Here is a 13,285-nt window from a genome sequence, read left to right on the forward strand (position 1 = left end):
CCTTATTTAGTGTTGGCCCCTGTGGGCAGGAGGGACAGGGGAGAGCTCCTCACAGGAGACCACAGGGGAAGGTTTGGGGACCACCTGCTGACCTGTAACCCTGGACAGCAGCCCCAAGGGAAACCTGGGGACCCTGCCACCGGACCAGCCCTCACCGATGAGGGCTGTTAGGTAAAATGACAGCCCTCCAGCCTCAGTTTTCTCCTCTCAGAGACACCATAGTTGAGGCTTCAAGGATCGTGTAGGTGATAGCTTAGTGTGGGGCCTGGCACATAGTAGGCGCTCAAGAAACGGTGTGTGCGGAGCAGAGCCGGCACAGTGCAGCGACTCGCCCAAGGTCACACAGCCGGGCCGGAGCCGACCCGGGCGGCCTGACTCCAGCGGGCGGGTTTGCGAGGAGCCAGCTTGGGGGAGCGGTGTTCGGAGGAGCGGGCGCGGACGTGGGCGGGAAGGGAGTTCTATTTTGGAGCGGGTGACAACGCAGAACGCAGCGGGGGCTGGGTCCCTCCCTGGGCTCCCCGAGTCCCAGTCACCTTCCCGCGACCCTTCCCGGGAGGGGCGTCCCGGGCGGGTAGGGGGGAGCGGGAGGGGCGGGCAGGCGGTTACCTCATCGCCGCCTCCGGGAGGCTCCACTCGCTGCTCGCTGCTCGCTCGCGCGGCCGGCTGGGGCGGCGACTCCGGGCGCCGGAGCGAGAAAAGGACGGAGGGACCGAGGCGCCGAGGCAGCGCCGCCCCCTGCATCCTGTTCTGCCGTGGGGCCCGCGAGGCGAGGAGGTCCGACCTCGGTGCCCCGTGCTGTCGCCGGCGCCTCCAGTGGCGCTGCGGGGCCGAGGCCGTGTCTGCGCGCGGCGCGCTCGGTCAGTTCTCTCCTGAGCTTGGCACTCACCCGAGCTGCTCGTGCGTCCGCCGTCCGCCTGCTCGGCTGTCTGTCTGCCCTCTAACACCAGCTCCGACCTCCAGCCTGGCCTCCCCGGGCCCCCGGTGCTCCAAGGGGCGATGAGGAGCGCGGCGGGGCTGGGGCGCACGGGGCAGGGCGCGCTGGGCGCACAGAGCGGCGCCGGCCCATGAGGCTTCCCAGAGCGGGGTGCAGCAGCACGCGCGGGCCATGGGGGGCAGCCTGCGGGTGGCGGTGCTGGGCGCTCCGGGCGTGGGCAAGACGGCCATCATCCGCCAGTTCCTGTTCGGTGACTACCCCGAGCGCCACAGGCCCACGGACGGGCCGCGCCTCTACCGGCCCGCGGTGCTGCTCGACGGCGCCGTCTACGACCTGAGCATTCGCGATGGCGACGGTGCTGGCCCCGGTCAGAGCCCCGGGGGGCAAGAGGTAGTGGACTGAGGGGTGGGCAGGGGCGTGTGGCAGCATGTGGGTGGATGCTCGGTACACACGTGCGTGTCCGCGTGGACGGCCCAGGGGTACCCGACTGTGTTCATGGACTGAAGGATGGATGTGTGTCCTGGCATTTGTGCTTTTCACCTCTTCTGCCGGCATGCAGTTGCCCCAACTTAGGCCTAAGACCCGGCGACTTTGCAGAGTGGCTTTTTCTCTCTTGCTTAAATTGCTATTTCTCTGCCTTCGCTGGTGGGTGGGGATTAGTGCACGGGGGAGCATGGTCCTGCCTCCCTAAGAGTGAGTGTTCCGTGTCTGAAGCCACGAGCAGAGCCGCAGTGGGAGAGGTTGAAGCCAGACACCGGGGTGTCCGTTCTGAGGGCATCATTCTCTGCTCCCTCATTCCTATGACCTGCAGCCAAGACTTGTTTAATAATTTTGCAAAGTCCAGGGCAGACTTTGAATCCTTGGGAGCTGATGCCTTCAAGAAGTGAAGAGGAAAGAGCAAGCAAGATTAAGGAGGGCTTCCTGGTGAGGGTGGCATTTGGGCTGAACCGGGACGGATGAGTGAAATTCTGATTAGAGGAAGCGGCGGAAGCATTTTCAGGTGGAAAGAGCAGCGTGTGCTGCGGCCAGAAGCCTAGGTATGTAGAGCTGCCGTTAATCGGTGGTCTCCGCAGGCTCAGGAACACGCGCCCAGGCTCGGAGGCAGGAACTGCTCCTGAGGGTGTCCGGGGAGGGGCGGGACCTGGCCCGAAAGAAGGGAACCATGGGAAACAGAGGAAGGGGCGAGGAAGGAGACAGGCCTCGGGGGAGAGGAGACCCAGAGAGAAGGGCTGGACGCTGGCTGGCTTCAGGCACGGTTTTAAAAGGTATACCCCAGCGGTCATAAAGACAGTAAGGCCCGGGGAGCTTGCGGGAGAGGGCCACAGACTAGGAGGAGAAGGGCCGAGGCCTGAGCGTGAACTGTGTGGGTTTCGCGTCAAGGCTCATTGCAGAAGGTCTGGATGCGAGAGAGCAAGAGGGCTTCGGCAAACTCTGGCCTCCCGCCCCCCAGGAGTGGCCGGACTCTAAAGACTGGAGCTTGCAGGACACAGACGCCTTCGTGCTTGTCTACGATATCTGCAGCCCGGACAGCTTTGACTATGTGAAGGCGCTGCGGCAGCGCATCGCGGAGACCAGGTAAGGTGCCCCGCCCGGTTGCGTGTCAGACAGCGGGGAGTGTTTGTGGGTCTGGCTGGGCCATTTTTCCCCCGAGGTGTGTGGGTGGGCTCTTCCGCTGTCCTGGGCCAGGTCTCAGGCCTTCTCGGGCCTGGCCTCTAGCCCTAAGCGGTCTTTGGTCCTGGTTCTTTGTGGGTCTGGTGTTTGCTGGGGGTTCTCTGGCTGCAGGAAAGTATGCTCCTTCGTGTGTATATACTCACTGGAGGGATTCTCCGGCCATGGGGGTCCCAGGCACTGTGACCTTCATCCTCCTTTGGCCTCCAGGCCGGCGGGCGCACCTGAAGCACCCATTCTCGTGGTGGGCAACAAGCGGGACCGGCAGCGGCTGCGGTTCGGGCCTCGGCGTGCACTGGCTGCCCTAGTGCGCAGGGGCTGGCGCTGCGGATACCTCGAGTGCTCTGCCAAGTACAATTGGCACGTGCTGCGACTCTTCCGCGAGCTGCTGCGCTGTGCGCTCGTGCGCGCACGCCCTGCGCATCCGGCTCTGCGCCTGCAGGGGGCGCTGCACCCGGCGCGCTGCAGTCTCATGTGATCGAATTGGAAAAACGCCGTTTACGGGGGGGAGGGGCCTTCTAGTTAACTGGAACAACTAGGGGCCCGGATTGGACGAGATTGCCCAGCTTCTCTCGAATTGGACAGGACAGTCTCCTCCCTGATTGGCTGAGGAACGCTCCCGCCCAGTGTCCTGGGCGACAAGCTTTTCTTTGAACCTCATTGGGCCCACCAGGCCCCATTGGACAAATTAGTCCTTTCTGGGACCTCATTGGGTCACTGTCCCATTGGATGAAAAGGACTTGGCTATGAATCTGATTGGACACGCTCAGGTTGCTCTTGGAGTTTCATTGGACCAACTGTTAAGTCACACCTCTCTGGAGGAAACAGGGGAAGCAAGGTGCACCTGGCATTTCTGGGATAGCAAGATAATCTTGGGGAATGCCAAGCTTCCACTGCAGAGGGCATGAGTTCGATCCCTGGTTGGGGAACTAACATCTCTCATGCCTCACAAAGTGGCTAAAAAATAAATTTTGTGCTTCCCAGGTGGCGCTAGTGGTAAAGAACCTGTCTGCCCATGCAGAAGACATACACCTAAAGGTCAGGGCTGACAGGCATTGCCCCCTCGCAGTTGACTCCAGAATCCCAACCTGTAATGAGGGTTCTCAAATGGATGTGACGGCCCCAAGGCTGGGTCTCCAAGACGCAGACACAAGTAGCTGGAAGAAAACTTTACTGTCAGGCTCTGCGGGGCCGCGGGACCTCAGGAAGGGTCCTTACTGGGCTGGCCCAGCCTCCTCTAAGGCATTCAATAATATTAGTAATTAAATAGCAATGCTCATCCCCCAAGCGGAATGTACACCAGAAGTCCCATTGTGCCATGTGGTCCCGAGGGGTCTGGTCCCGTGAGGTCTGGTCCCCAAGAGGCAGGGGCATTCCCTGATGCAGAGGGGTTAAGGCCACAAAGGAAAAGGAGAAGGAACAGAGGACTGGGGGCAGCTGGGCTGGTCCGTCACATCCAGGAATCCGGCTCGGTCTTCGGGCTGACTGAGTGCAGGGCATGCCAGGTCCCAGACCCCGTGGGTCCAGGTGGGCGGCGGGGGCCCCTTGGTGTGGGTATGCGTGAGGGTTTCTGGTCTGGCTGTGTGTCCATCCGGCCTCGTGCCCAGGTCCTCAGGGGCTCTGGGCCGGCCAGAGGACTCCCGGGTGCATCTGGTGGGCCCCCTACACCAGGGCAGGGGCTGCCCTCATCGGAAGAGCTGGACAGGGCTGGGCCTCGGGGCCCGGGCAGCCCGTTGGCCATCCTGCCAGAGTCCCCGGGTTGGCCACACTTGCTACCCAGGACGCTGAGGGACGAAGACGAGGAGCTGGACGAACAGTAGGCTGAGTCAGGAGCTGGAGGGTCTGGGGCCCGAATTGGGTCAGGGGCTGGTCCACTGGGGGTCCCACCAGCAGCAGCAGCCTCAAGGGCTCGGGCGTTGGCTAGGAACTCCTCTTCCAGGCGCTGAAACAGTTGCTGTTCCTGCTTTGGGTCAAGCTGCAGGGGTGTGCGGAAGACACTGGCCGGGATTGTGCTCAACTCAGGACGGGGGCTGGGGACCCTGGGAGCTGCAGGGCTGTGGGCGCGGGGAGTGTGGGGGCTGCTTCTGCCGGAACCCCCACTGCCCCTGCCCCGCGGCACCCAGGAATGCTGCCCGTCTCGGCCCCGACGCACCAGCAGCACTGCCTGCTCTTCACGGCTCTGACTCCGGGCCCGCCGGACAGGGCTGGGCGCCGACAGCTGGCCTCCCCTGCCTCCTGGGGCCCCACGCGGCCACCCCCGATCCAGCCGGTCCCGGGACTGGCTTCGCGGGGCGGGAGGCCGTCTCGGGGAGGCCGGGGTGCCCGTGGTCACCCGCCGGCTGGGACGCTCCCGCCGGGGGCCAGTGCCTGATTCTTCACTGCGGGCACCAAGGGGGCCGCTCTGGGCCGAGGAGGCTGAGGAATCGCTGTCCCCAGAGTAACGGCGGGAGCGGGGATGGGGGGGCAGCTGGTCCCGGGCCCTGGGGCAGGGGAACAAGAGAGAGAGGTGGGCCAAGGCAGAGAGACCCGGTGCACAGAAAGGGTGGGGAGGGGAAGGAACAGGCAGACGCATGGCTGCGGGCGAGACACCTGTGGTGGTGGCGGGGGTGCCAAGGGTTTCTGTCCCTTCTGGGGACTTCCAGGGAGAAGTGAGAGATTCTGCCACAGCTTCCTGCAGCCAGGGCCACCCTCCACCACCCCACCCCAAGGCAGCGGAAGAAGCAAGGCCCCAAACTCCCCGCTTCTCAAGCCTCCAGCTTCCTGGGCAGGCCAGAGGGAAGCTGGGTTGGATTGGCGGCCACCCAGCCCCCAGGGCCCGCCCAGCTGTGTTGTTCGTTTGCTTGAGTTGCCATGGAGATGGGAAGCCAGGCCCACCCCCACCCACGGGAACTTTTCCCAGGGTGTGAGTCACTGGAAGCAGCGTCATCCAGGCCAGGGCGGGCGCCCCCCACCCCCACCCCCTGGACCCCGGTCCCATGTCCTCTCTCCTCTCACCTGAGTGGGGTCTCAGGCCCCTCCTTCGAGCTGCGTAGGCCAATGGGTGTCACCTCTGGGCGGGAGCCCCGGCGCTCCCCCCCTGGGGCTGGGCTACCAGCTCGGGGGCTGGGGCTGGGTGACACTCGCTGCGGGGAGAAGGTGCGGGTCCTGGGCTGGGGCGGGCGGTGGGCTGCAGGGAGAGGGCGGGTGCCGCGTGAGGGGCGGGGCCGCAGAGGTGCACGCCCCCGCGCCCCCGCCCCGCCCCGCCCCCGCCTGGACACTGACCCGCGGAGGAGCAGCGGCAGGGGTCGTGCTTGTCCAGGTAGTGCTCCAGCGTGTCCCAGCCGCCTCCCACACGTACCATCACGTGGCTCCTCAGCACCTGTGGGAGCCCGGCGAGCGCAGGTCACCCGCCGCGCGTCTCCCCCGCCTCCCGGGCTCTGCCTGCTCGGGGAGTCCCTTGCTCTCACCCGCACGAAGATGAGCAGACTGGAGTCTCCCACGCGGTACTTCCCCTCCGAGACCTTGATCATGGGAAACTGGTCTGGGCAGGTGCAGCGCCCTAAGATCTCCCTCACCTGAGAGGAGAGGCTGGAGGTCAGGGGTCAGGTCCCTCCTCCCTGGGCCTGATGTCAGCAGCTCCAGGGTCAGAAGGAAGTAAATCCTGTATAGCAGAGGTTCCGATTGTGTTGCCCTGGACTTGAGTGCCGCCTCTGTACTTGACCTTTCACCAGAGCTCCTTCCCTTCTGACTACCGAGGGGGCAGGGAGCCGACCAGGACGAGGTGAGGGACTGCTTCAAGTCCCTGAGCCCTTGGAGTCCTCACTCAGCCCCCTCACCCGTTTCAGAGAGGTGAATGTTGAGGCCCAGAGAGAGGCAGGTTCGGGGAGGAGGCAGGTCTGAGTACAGAGGAGCAACGCCCTACGGAGGCAGCAATGCCACAGACACACAGGGCACACGCAGACGCCGCCATGCACACCAGGCCACCGGCCCGGCCAGCACACATCTGCCCACGCCCCCAGGCCAGGAGCTGCCAGGCTGGCTATGCGGGCGGCCCCACCCGCCTCCTCACCCACAGCAGAGCTGCTGAGAAAATGAGCAGGTGGAGCCTCGGGTGACCCTGGCCCGGGGTGGGGTGGCAGCCTCTGCCCACAGCCATCCGGCTGCCCGCCTCCAGGATGGGCACATCCCGTCCTAACCTCCTGATAAGAAGGAAACTCTTGGCCAGGCTGTGGGGGTGTCAGGGACACCTAGGTCGCGGGAAGAGGAGGAGGGAGCTGGAGTCATGGTCTAGCACCTTCTATATGCTCAGCATAGAGCTCATCCCACAGCTCTTGACAGGATGTCAGCTCCCATTAGCATGGCTACTCTGGGCTGGGCTTCCCAGATAAGTCCTGGGGAAGGAACAGGGACCCGAAGAGCCTCTGGGAGCTTTCCTGGGCACTCACGTAGCTCCTACTGTGTGCCAGGCACCTTGCCCTGGACCATGGGCCCCATTAAACCTCCATCTCAGCGATGGCGTGAATGTGGCACTCTAGCAGCCGAGTGCAGGGAGGTGTGCCGGAGGGGCTTAAGTCCCCAGAATGTAGAACACCCAGCGCTTGCCTGGGGCACGGTTGGCACTGGGAGGAAGCAGGGGGATCGTGGTGCCATGGGGCAGTGGAGGCCCAGTTTTCTCCCAGGCCTTGCCAGGCCCTGTGACCTCACCCAGCACTCAGCCCTCTCTGCCCCTGCCTAACTCTTTGGGGCTGGGTATCCACTTGGTGCTCAACATATGCACCCTTTCCCCGGGGCAGGCTGTTCTGCAGCCACGAGGACAGGCCGCAGAAGGTTGCCGGCACCCCCTGCCTGCTGGTGCCTGGGTTGTGCTAGTATAAGCCCGGCCAGCGGGCATGCGCACTCGCAGACTCACCAGCTCATCGAGGTTGCGCAGGTCGCTGGGCGTCATGCGCGGGCCACGGGCTGGAGCTCCCGAGGCGGCGGGGGTCTCGGTGGTGTCCTCCCCGGCACTGGGGGCGTTGGAGGCCGAGGGCGCGGCGCGCAGCTCACGCTCAATCTCCTGTTCGAACTGCACGAGGCGAGGGGCCAGCAGGCCGAGGCGGGCCCCGCGCCGCGCCACCTCCAGCAGGCACAGCACCACGCTCTTCTCGTTCTTGCGCAGCACCAAGTCCTCCGTCTCGAACATGAGCACTTCGGGTACACCCAGCTCCGCGCGGCACCAGCCAATGAAGGTGGCCACGTTGTCTCGGGCCATGAAGGAGCCGGGCACCACACTGTGGGCCTGGAAGGCCACCCCGCGGGCCGGCCGCGCGGCGGCCATGGCACGGGCGGCGTCAGTGACGGCGTTGGCATGCTGGCACAGGGTGGTGCCCGTGGCCAGCCCCGTCAGGAAGCCATCGCCACCGCTGGGCAGACCCAGGCCGTACAAGGCGTTGAGCCACTCAGCCAGGTCCTCCTTCATGGCCTCCACGTAGGCCTCGCTCGAGCGGAACGGCCGCACACTCTTGGCCGCGGAGCTGGCAATGCCCGCCACGGGGTCTGCCATGCCCGGGCCAGCCGAGTCACTGTGGGCAGGGACACGGGTCAGGATGGTTGTGGACCCAGCAAGTGCTCAGCACAGGCTAAGCCGCTGACCACCTGCACCTGCTTGTCGGTTCAGGCCAAATGCCTCAGTTTACCCGTCTGTGAAATGGATACAATAATAGAACCTTCCTCATAGGAACTAATGGGATGGATTTTTATAAATGACTTCAGTGTCCATAAGTGTTGGCTGCTCTGTTCTTTCGGGAAGAGGGATTGAGAAGACCTGGCTGAGTCCTCCTTACTGCCCAGGCAGAGAGGCCCCCATCGTTACTGACCCTGTGAGAGGCGAAGAGCTATGCCCGAGAGAGAGTGATCTGCAGCCCTGGACTCAAGAGTAGGGACCCTGGACCCGACCTCAGAGAAGAGTTAGATCCGCTGCTCAGGCCTGGTGGCGATCCCACTTACTCCGGAAAGATCCCAGGTCCTCCCTCAACCCGTTTACCCTAAAGCCTGTGTCACTGTAACACCGACAGGACGGCAGCGGCAGTAAAGCAATGTGACCGTGGCCAGGGCTAAGCGCGCAATGATACTATCTCCATTTTACAGATGAGGAAACTGAGGCGCAGGGCTCGCTCAAGGTCGCGCAGCAGTGGGTAGCGGAGATCGGCCCTCCAGCCCCGCGTGGCGGCTCCGGCGGCCGGCCCGGGCCAGGCCCCTCCTCCAGGGAGCCTCCCTAGCCCCAGACTGGTGCCTGTGAGCCGGGACTCGGAATGGCTGTCGCCAGTCCTGGCCGTCGCCAGCCCTGGCCGTCCTCTGGGCTCCGGCCCAGAGAGGGTGCGGGGCTGCCCAAGGTCACACAGCCCCGGGAGACAGAGGCCCGCGGCTGCCGCCACTGGGCCTGCTTCCCTGAGTGCCGGGCAGGGGGTGCTGGGGGGGGAGGGGGTCCCTGCGCTCACCTGGCTCATCCCGCGGCCTCGGGGAGCATCGCCCCGGCTGGGCTGGAGCCGGGCGGGCCGCCGAAGGGAGGCGCCGCCCGAGCCACAGCCGATCCCGGTCCCACCGCCGCGTCCTCCGCGCCCGCCGTCTCCGCCCCGCCTCCCTGGAATTCGGATCCGGCCCGGAGGGGGTGGGCGGGGCCGCGCGCCCTTAAAGGGGACGCGCTGTTCCTGGGCGGAGACGGGGCGGGCCCGGGACCCGGCCCAGCCCTGAGCAGAGGCGGGACCGGGGACCCCGGCGACCCTGCCGGGCCGGAGGTCCCATCCCCAGACCGGGTCCCTTCCGCCTCCTTGGTCTCCCGGGAAGGGGTTTGGGCGCTTTTGGCGGCACCCCTTCCGCAGATGGTGGCCTCCCCTGCTGAGCCTCATGACCTATTCCTGAAAGGAACTCAGGAAGAGATAGGGGCCCGGGGCTGCGGAGTCACCTCCGGCCGGCGGGAGTGGACCTCCTTAGGTCCGATAAGTGAGGCCGTCCGGCCTTGGGTGGCGGCTTCCTGCCAGCCTCGCTGGCCTCGGGGATGGAGAGAATGGCTCTGCTTTACCCCCACTCAACCACTGGCCAGAGGAGCCCGGTAGGCTGCAGTCCATGGGGTCGCGAAGAGTCGGACACGACTGAGCGACTTCCCTTTCACTTTTCACTTTCATGCACTGGAGAAGGAAATGGCAACCCACTCCAGTGTTCTTGCCTGGAGAATCCCAGGGACAGGGGAGCGTGGTGGGTTGCCGTCTATGGAGTCACACAGAGTCGGACACGACTGAAGTGACTTAGCAGGAGCAGCAACCACTGGCTCCTTATCAAATATTCTTTGTTAAACCCTGAAGTTTCTCAGATAAGAACGCTGAGGGGAGGGCAGGGAGGGGACTGGCTGAAGCCCCTGTGTCTGAGGCTTCGGCCCCTGCCCTGCCCTGGACCATCTCTGGCCGCCCTGGTTGGGCACAGAATAAAGGCTGAAGGAAGGTAGGCAGCAGCCTGGCTCCTGAGGGTTAAGCCTGGCTGATTTCTTTTCAAACTGCAGAGGAGAGACCTGCCCGGACCAACAGGAAAAATCCTGCCCCCTGCTGTGGCTGGGTGGGGACGCCAGGCCTGGCTGGGCAGTAGCCTTGCTGGCCAGGCAGGGCTGCTGGGGGGAAGCACCACCAACGGCAGCCAGTGCCCAGAGCTTTATTTAATAAAACCCCACTGTGTGCCAGGCCTGCTGTGCTCTGTGGGGGACGCTCTTATGCCCAAACTTGGGCTCAAGTCTGGAGAGGCTGGTGGCACTGGGATTTGACTGATGGAATACCTTTTACAGGAATACCTTCTGTCAAGGATGGGGCATCCTTGGGGTACATACAGTGTGCTGGACCTCCCGGGGCCAGGCTGCTCACGGGCACCACCTCACCGCGTCCTCGCGACCTTTCAGAAAGGGGGGCTCTCACCTCAATACCCAGATGGTCCAGGTCCCACTCCACCTTCCCAGCACCCCTTCCTCCCCACCGCCTAGTGAGGAAGGCCCATGCCTAGACGTGATAAAGGCTGACAGTTGCTGAGTGCCTACTGAGTGTCTTAACGGCCCTGCAAACCAGGAGCAAAAGGCAGAGAATGAAACAGAGCCAGCTGTGAGGCTTACAGTCTGGAGAGGTGGCCCTTGTGCTGCGGTAGGGACAAGGAGCCAGGGAGAAGGGAGCCGAGGGCCGGCAGAGGTGGGACGGGCTTGTCCTTTTGGATCACAGGACTGGAAAGGTGAGGGAGGGGGCTGTGTGTGTGTCTGGAAGGGCCAGGGTGAAGGTCTAGGTGGGCCTGTGCCTGGTGGGTTGGAGAAAGGGGGAGGGGGCCTGTGAGGCTGGAGAGGAGCGAGGTTTGGGCGGGGCCTGGGATACAGCTGGGGACGGCTCTGTAGGGCTTTGTGGGCCAGGCAGCTTTGAAGAGACGGAGCAGGGGAGGGGTGTGACCTGACTTATCCCTGTGGCTACTGTGGTGGGCAGGGCAGGGGCCCAGGAGGGAACCAGGTGGTGCCAGTTGGTGAGAGGAGTTGAATTTTGAGGCTATATTTTGAGGGGAAAGCGGATAGAATGTGCTGGTGAATGAGGTAAGGGGGTGAAGGCAGAGTCCCAGGTTTGGGGCCGCTGATACCTGGGGAGGACAGGATCTCCTCAGACAGGGCCGGGTAAGATTAGGGTGTGGAAACGAATTCCCAAAGTATCCTGTGAGGTGTGACGCTGTTTGGTATTCTGCTTCTACAGTCTGGGGAGACGGAGGCGCAGAGAGCAGGGATGTGTGTGGTCAGCAGCTGTGCAGGATTTTGACCCCTGCTTCTATCTGCCTCATGACCTGCAGGGCCCTGGACGAGGGTGAGTTCAGACTGGACCCGGGCCCTGCTGTAGGTCACTGAGTTGTGAGAATACTGTCACTCAGCCCAGTGCCCTCAGGAGATTCATCCACTGCGCGGCTGAGGACCAGGGCCCGAGGGGCACTCTTCCTGTCTGCAGCCCCGACTCCAGTGTTCTGACTCTGGACACATGGCAGGTGTGGTGCCCACTGGTGTGGCCAGACCCATGGCCCGGGCTGTGGAGGGCTTTGGCTTTGACCCCCTCCGTCATAAGGTGACTTCTCCGAGGGATGCATGGATGCTGCTGGAGGGAGGAGAGGTTTGGGCTGAGGTTGTCCAGAGCCCATCCCTGCAGACTCCACAGGCCACCTCCAAGTACAGAGTGCTGCGTTCCCACGCAGCTCGGGGAGCGGGCATGTGGCTGGATCTCCGGTCTGGGCTGCTGGGTGCTAGGGCGCAGCCTGCTGGCCTTGGTTGCAGCTGGAGGTTGGATGATTGCCTCGAGGCACCCCCCCCCCAACCCTTGGCACTGGGGAGCTGGGGTCCTGGCAGGCTCTACCCGATACCTTCTGGGTTAGGCTGACGTGGGAGCGCGGTCTGGAGTGGGTGGGTGTGACCCACCAGGGGCTTGAGGCTGCCCTGTCCACATGGGTCCAGCCGTGACAACTGCTCCTGCCCTGGCTGCGGGGCGAGTGACCCCAAATCTCCTGAGCGGCCACCCTGCGCCCGTGAGAGAGCAGCAGGCCCACAAGGCCCGCTCTCACCCCAGCCTCCCTGTGCTCATGCTCATCCTGAGCCCGGCCTAGTCGGGCTGGGCAGCTCCAGGGCCTGAGCTGGCCCTGGGGGGCAGCGTCCAGCCGTCTCTGCCTTGGAGGTGAGCCCCTCCCTGCGAGCCTTTGTTCTCAACAACATTCGTCTCAACTGACCTTTCAACCTTCACCTGGACCTGCGGGGTGTGGCCTTGCGGGGCCACAAGCCTGTGCTGGAAAATTTGTGTGTGTGACTGACGGGGAGCTCCCGAGAGCAGGGAGTGGGGCTGCAGCCACGGGCTCCTGTGCGCAGCCTTGGGGTCAGGGCTGGGAAAGCGCGTCTGAGGGCAGTGCCACCCTAGGCCGAGGTGCGGCAGGCACCCGGGGCAGCTTCAGCCCCAAGACGGGTCACACTTGGTGGCTGTCCTGCAGCAGAGCTGGCTGTGGACTGGGGAGGCGGCCGATGGGCACCGGTGTTTAGCTCCAGGATGTGTGCGCATGCACGAGCGTGTGCACAGGCTCTAAGGCCCAGGATGTGTGTGCGTGAGCACAGGCTCTGAGGCCCAGGATGCGTGTGTGTTTGTGTGTGAGAGCACAGGCTCTGAGGCACCCCTTCAGCCCCCCAGGGCGCCGACCCACGGAGCTGGACGGGCTGGGGCAGCGCCTGGCACAGTCCAGGAGTCCGGCGGTATCTTGGGTGTGTTTGGGCCTCGGGGGGAGCATCCTGGCCTCCGGGAGGGACACGCTGGCCCGCGTGGGACCGCAGGGAGGCAGGCTGAGGGGGCAGCTCAGGTCCCAGGGGCCTCTCGTGGGGGGGGTCCGAGAACAGCAAAGGTGGCCTCGCTGGGTGAGGGGGGCAGCTTGAAGCCGGGACTGGGTCTTGGTGGAGATAGTCTGGGCTGAGGTCTGCGGGAACGGAGTCCATGAGGACAGGGGGACGCTTCCCCTCTGAGAATGGGGTGGGGGAGGGAGTCAGGTGAGACCCCCAGGGAGGGGCTGGCACCCAGGGAGGGGCTGGCACCTGGGGAGGGCGGTCAGGACACCTGAACAAGCAGAGACCCGGGCATCCCGGGTGTCAGGGGTCACGTCCAAGTAGGTATGTGGTGGATGTAGAACAGAGGCGGAGAAGGG

The 13,285-nt window shown here is 64.4% G+C and overlaps 2 protein-coding genes across 2 annotated transcripts; one reads left to right on the forward strand and one right to left on the reverse strand.

The window, feature by feature from the left end:
• RASL10A (RAS like family 10 member A) lies at positions 614–3,585 on the forward strand. The gene is made up of 3 exons (XM_005691714.3): positions 614–1,324; positions 2,385–2,509; positions 2,813–3,585. The coding sequence occupies exons 1-3, from the start codon at positions 1,106–1,108 to the stop codon at positions 3,078–3,080; spliced, it is 612 nt and encodes a 203-aa protein (XP_005691771.2). The 5' UTR covers positions 614–1,105; the 3' UTR covers positions 3,081–3,585.
• Positions 3,757–9,209, reverse strand: GAS2L1 (growth arrest specific 2 like 1). The gene is made up of 6 exons (XM_018061025.1): positions 9,058–9,209; positions 7,491–8,142; positions 6,049–6,156; positions 5,864–5,960; positions 5,597–5,768; positions 3,757–5,082 (listed from the first exon to the last, which is right to left on the reverse strand). The coding sequence occupies exons 2-6, from the start codon at positions 8,121–8,123 to the stop codon at positions 4,053–4,055; spliced, it is 2,040 nt and encodes a 679-aa protein (XP_017916514.1). The 5' UTR covers positions 8,124–8,142; positions 9,058–9,209; the 3' UTR covers positions 3,757–4,052.

Source organism: Capra hircus, chromosome 17, assembly GCF_001704415.2.
Source record: "Capra hircus breed San Clemente chromosome 17, ASM170441v1, whole genome shotgun sequence".
Lineage (NCBI taxonomy): Eukaryota > Metazoa > Chordata > Mammalia > Artiodactyla > Bovidae > Capra > Capra hircus.

Excerpts from the sequence above, each read along its gene's own strand:
- RASL10A (XM_005691714.3), top strand. The coding sequence starts at position 1,106 with ATGGGGGGCAGCCTGCGGGTGGCGGTGCTGGGCGCTCCGGGCGTGGGC. Across the intron at positions 1,325-2,384 it reads AGAGCCCCGGGGGGCAAGAG|GAGTGGCCGGACTCTAAAGA; the intron begins GTAGTGGACTGA and ends CCCGCCCCCCAG. Across the intron at positions 2,510-2,812 it reads CAGCGCATCGCGGAGACCAG|GCCGGCGGGCGCACCTGAAG; the intron begins GTAAGGTGCCCC and ends TTTGGCCTCCAG.
- GAS2L1 (XM_018061025.1), bottom strand. The coding sequence starts at position 8,123 with ATGGCAGACCCCGTGGCGGGCATTGCCAGCTCCGCGGCCAAGAGTGTG. Across the intron at positions 6,157-7,490 it reads TGCGCAACCTCGATGAGCTG|GTGAGGGAGATCTTAGGGCG; the intron begins GTGAGTCTGCGA and ends CTCTCCTCTCAG. Across the intron at positions 5,769-5,863 it reads CTGCCGCTGCTCCTCCGCGG|CCCACCGCCCGCCCCAGCCC; the intron begins GTCAGTGTCCAG and ends CTCTCCCTGCAG.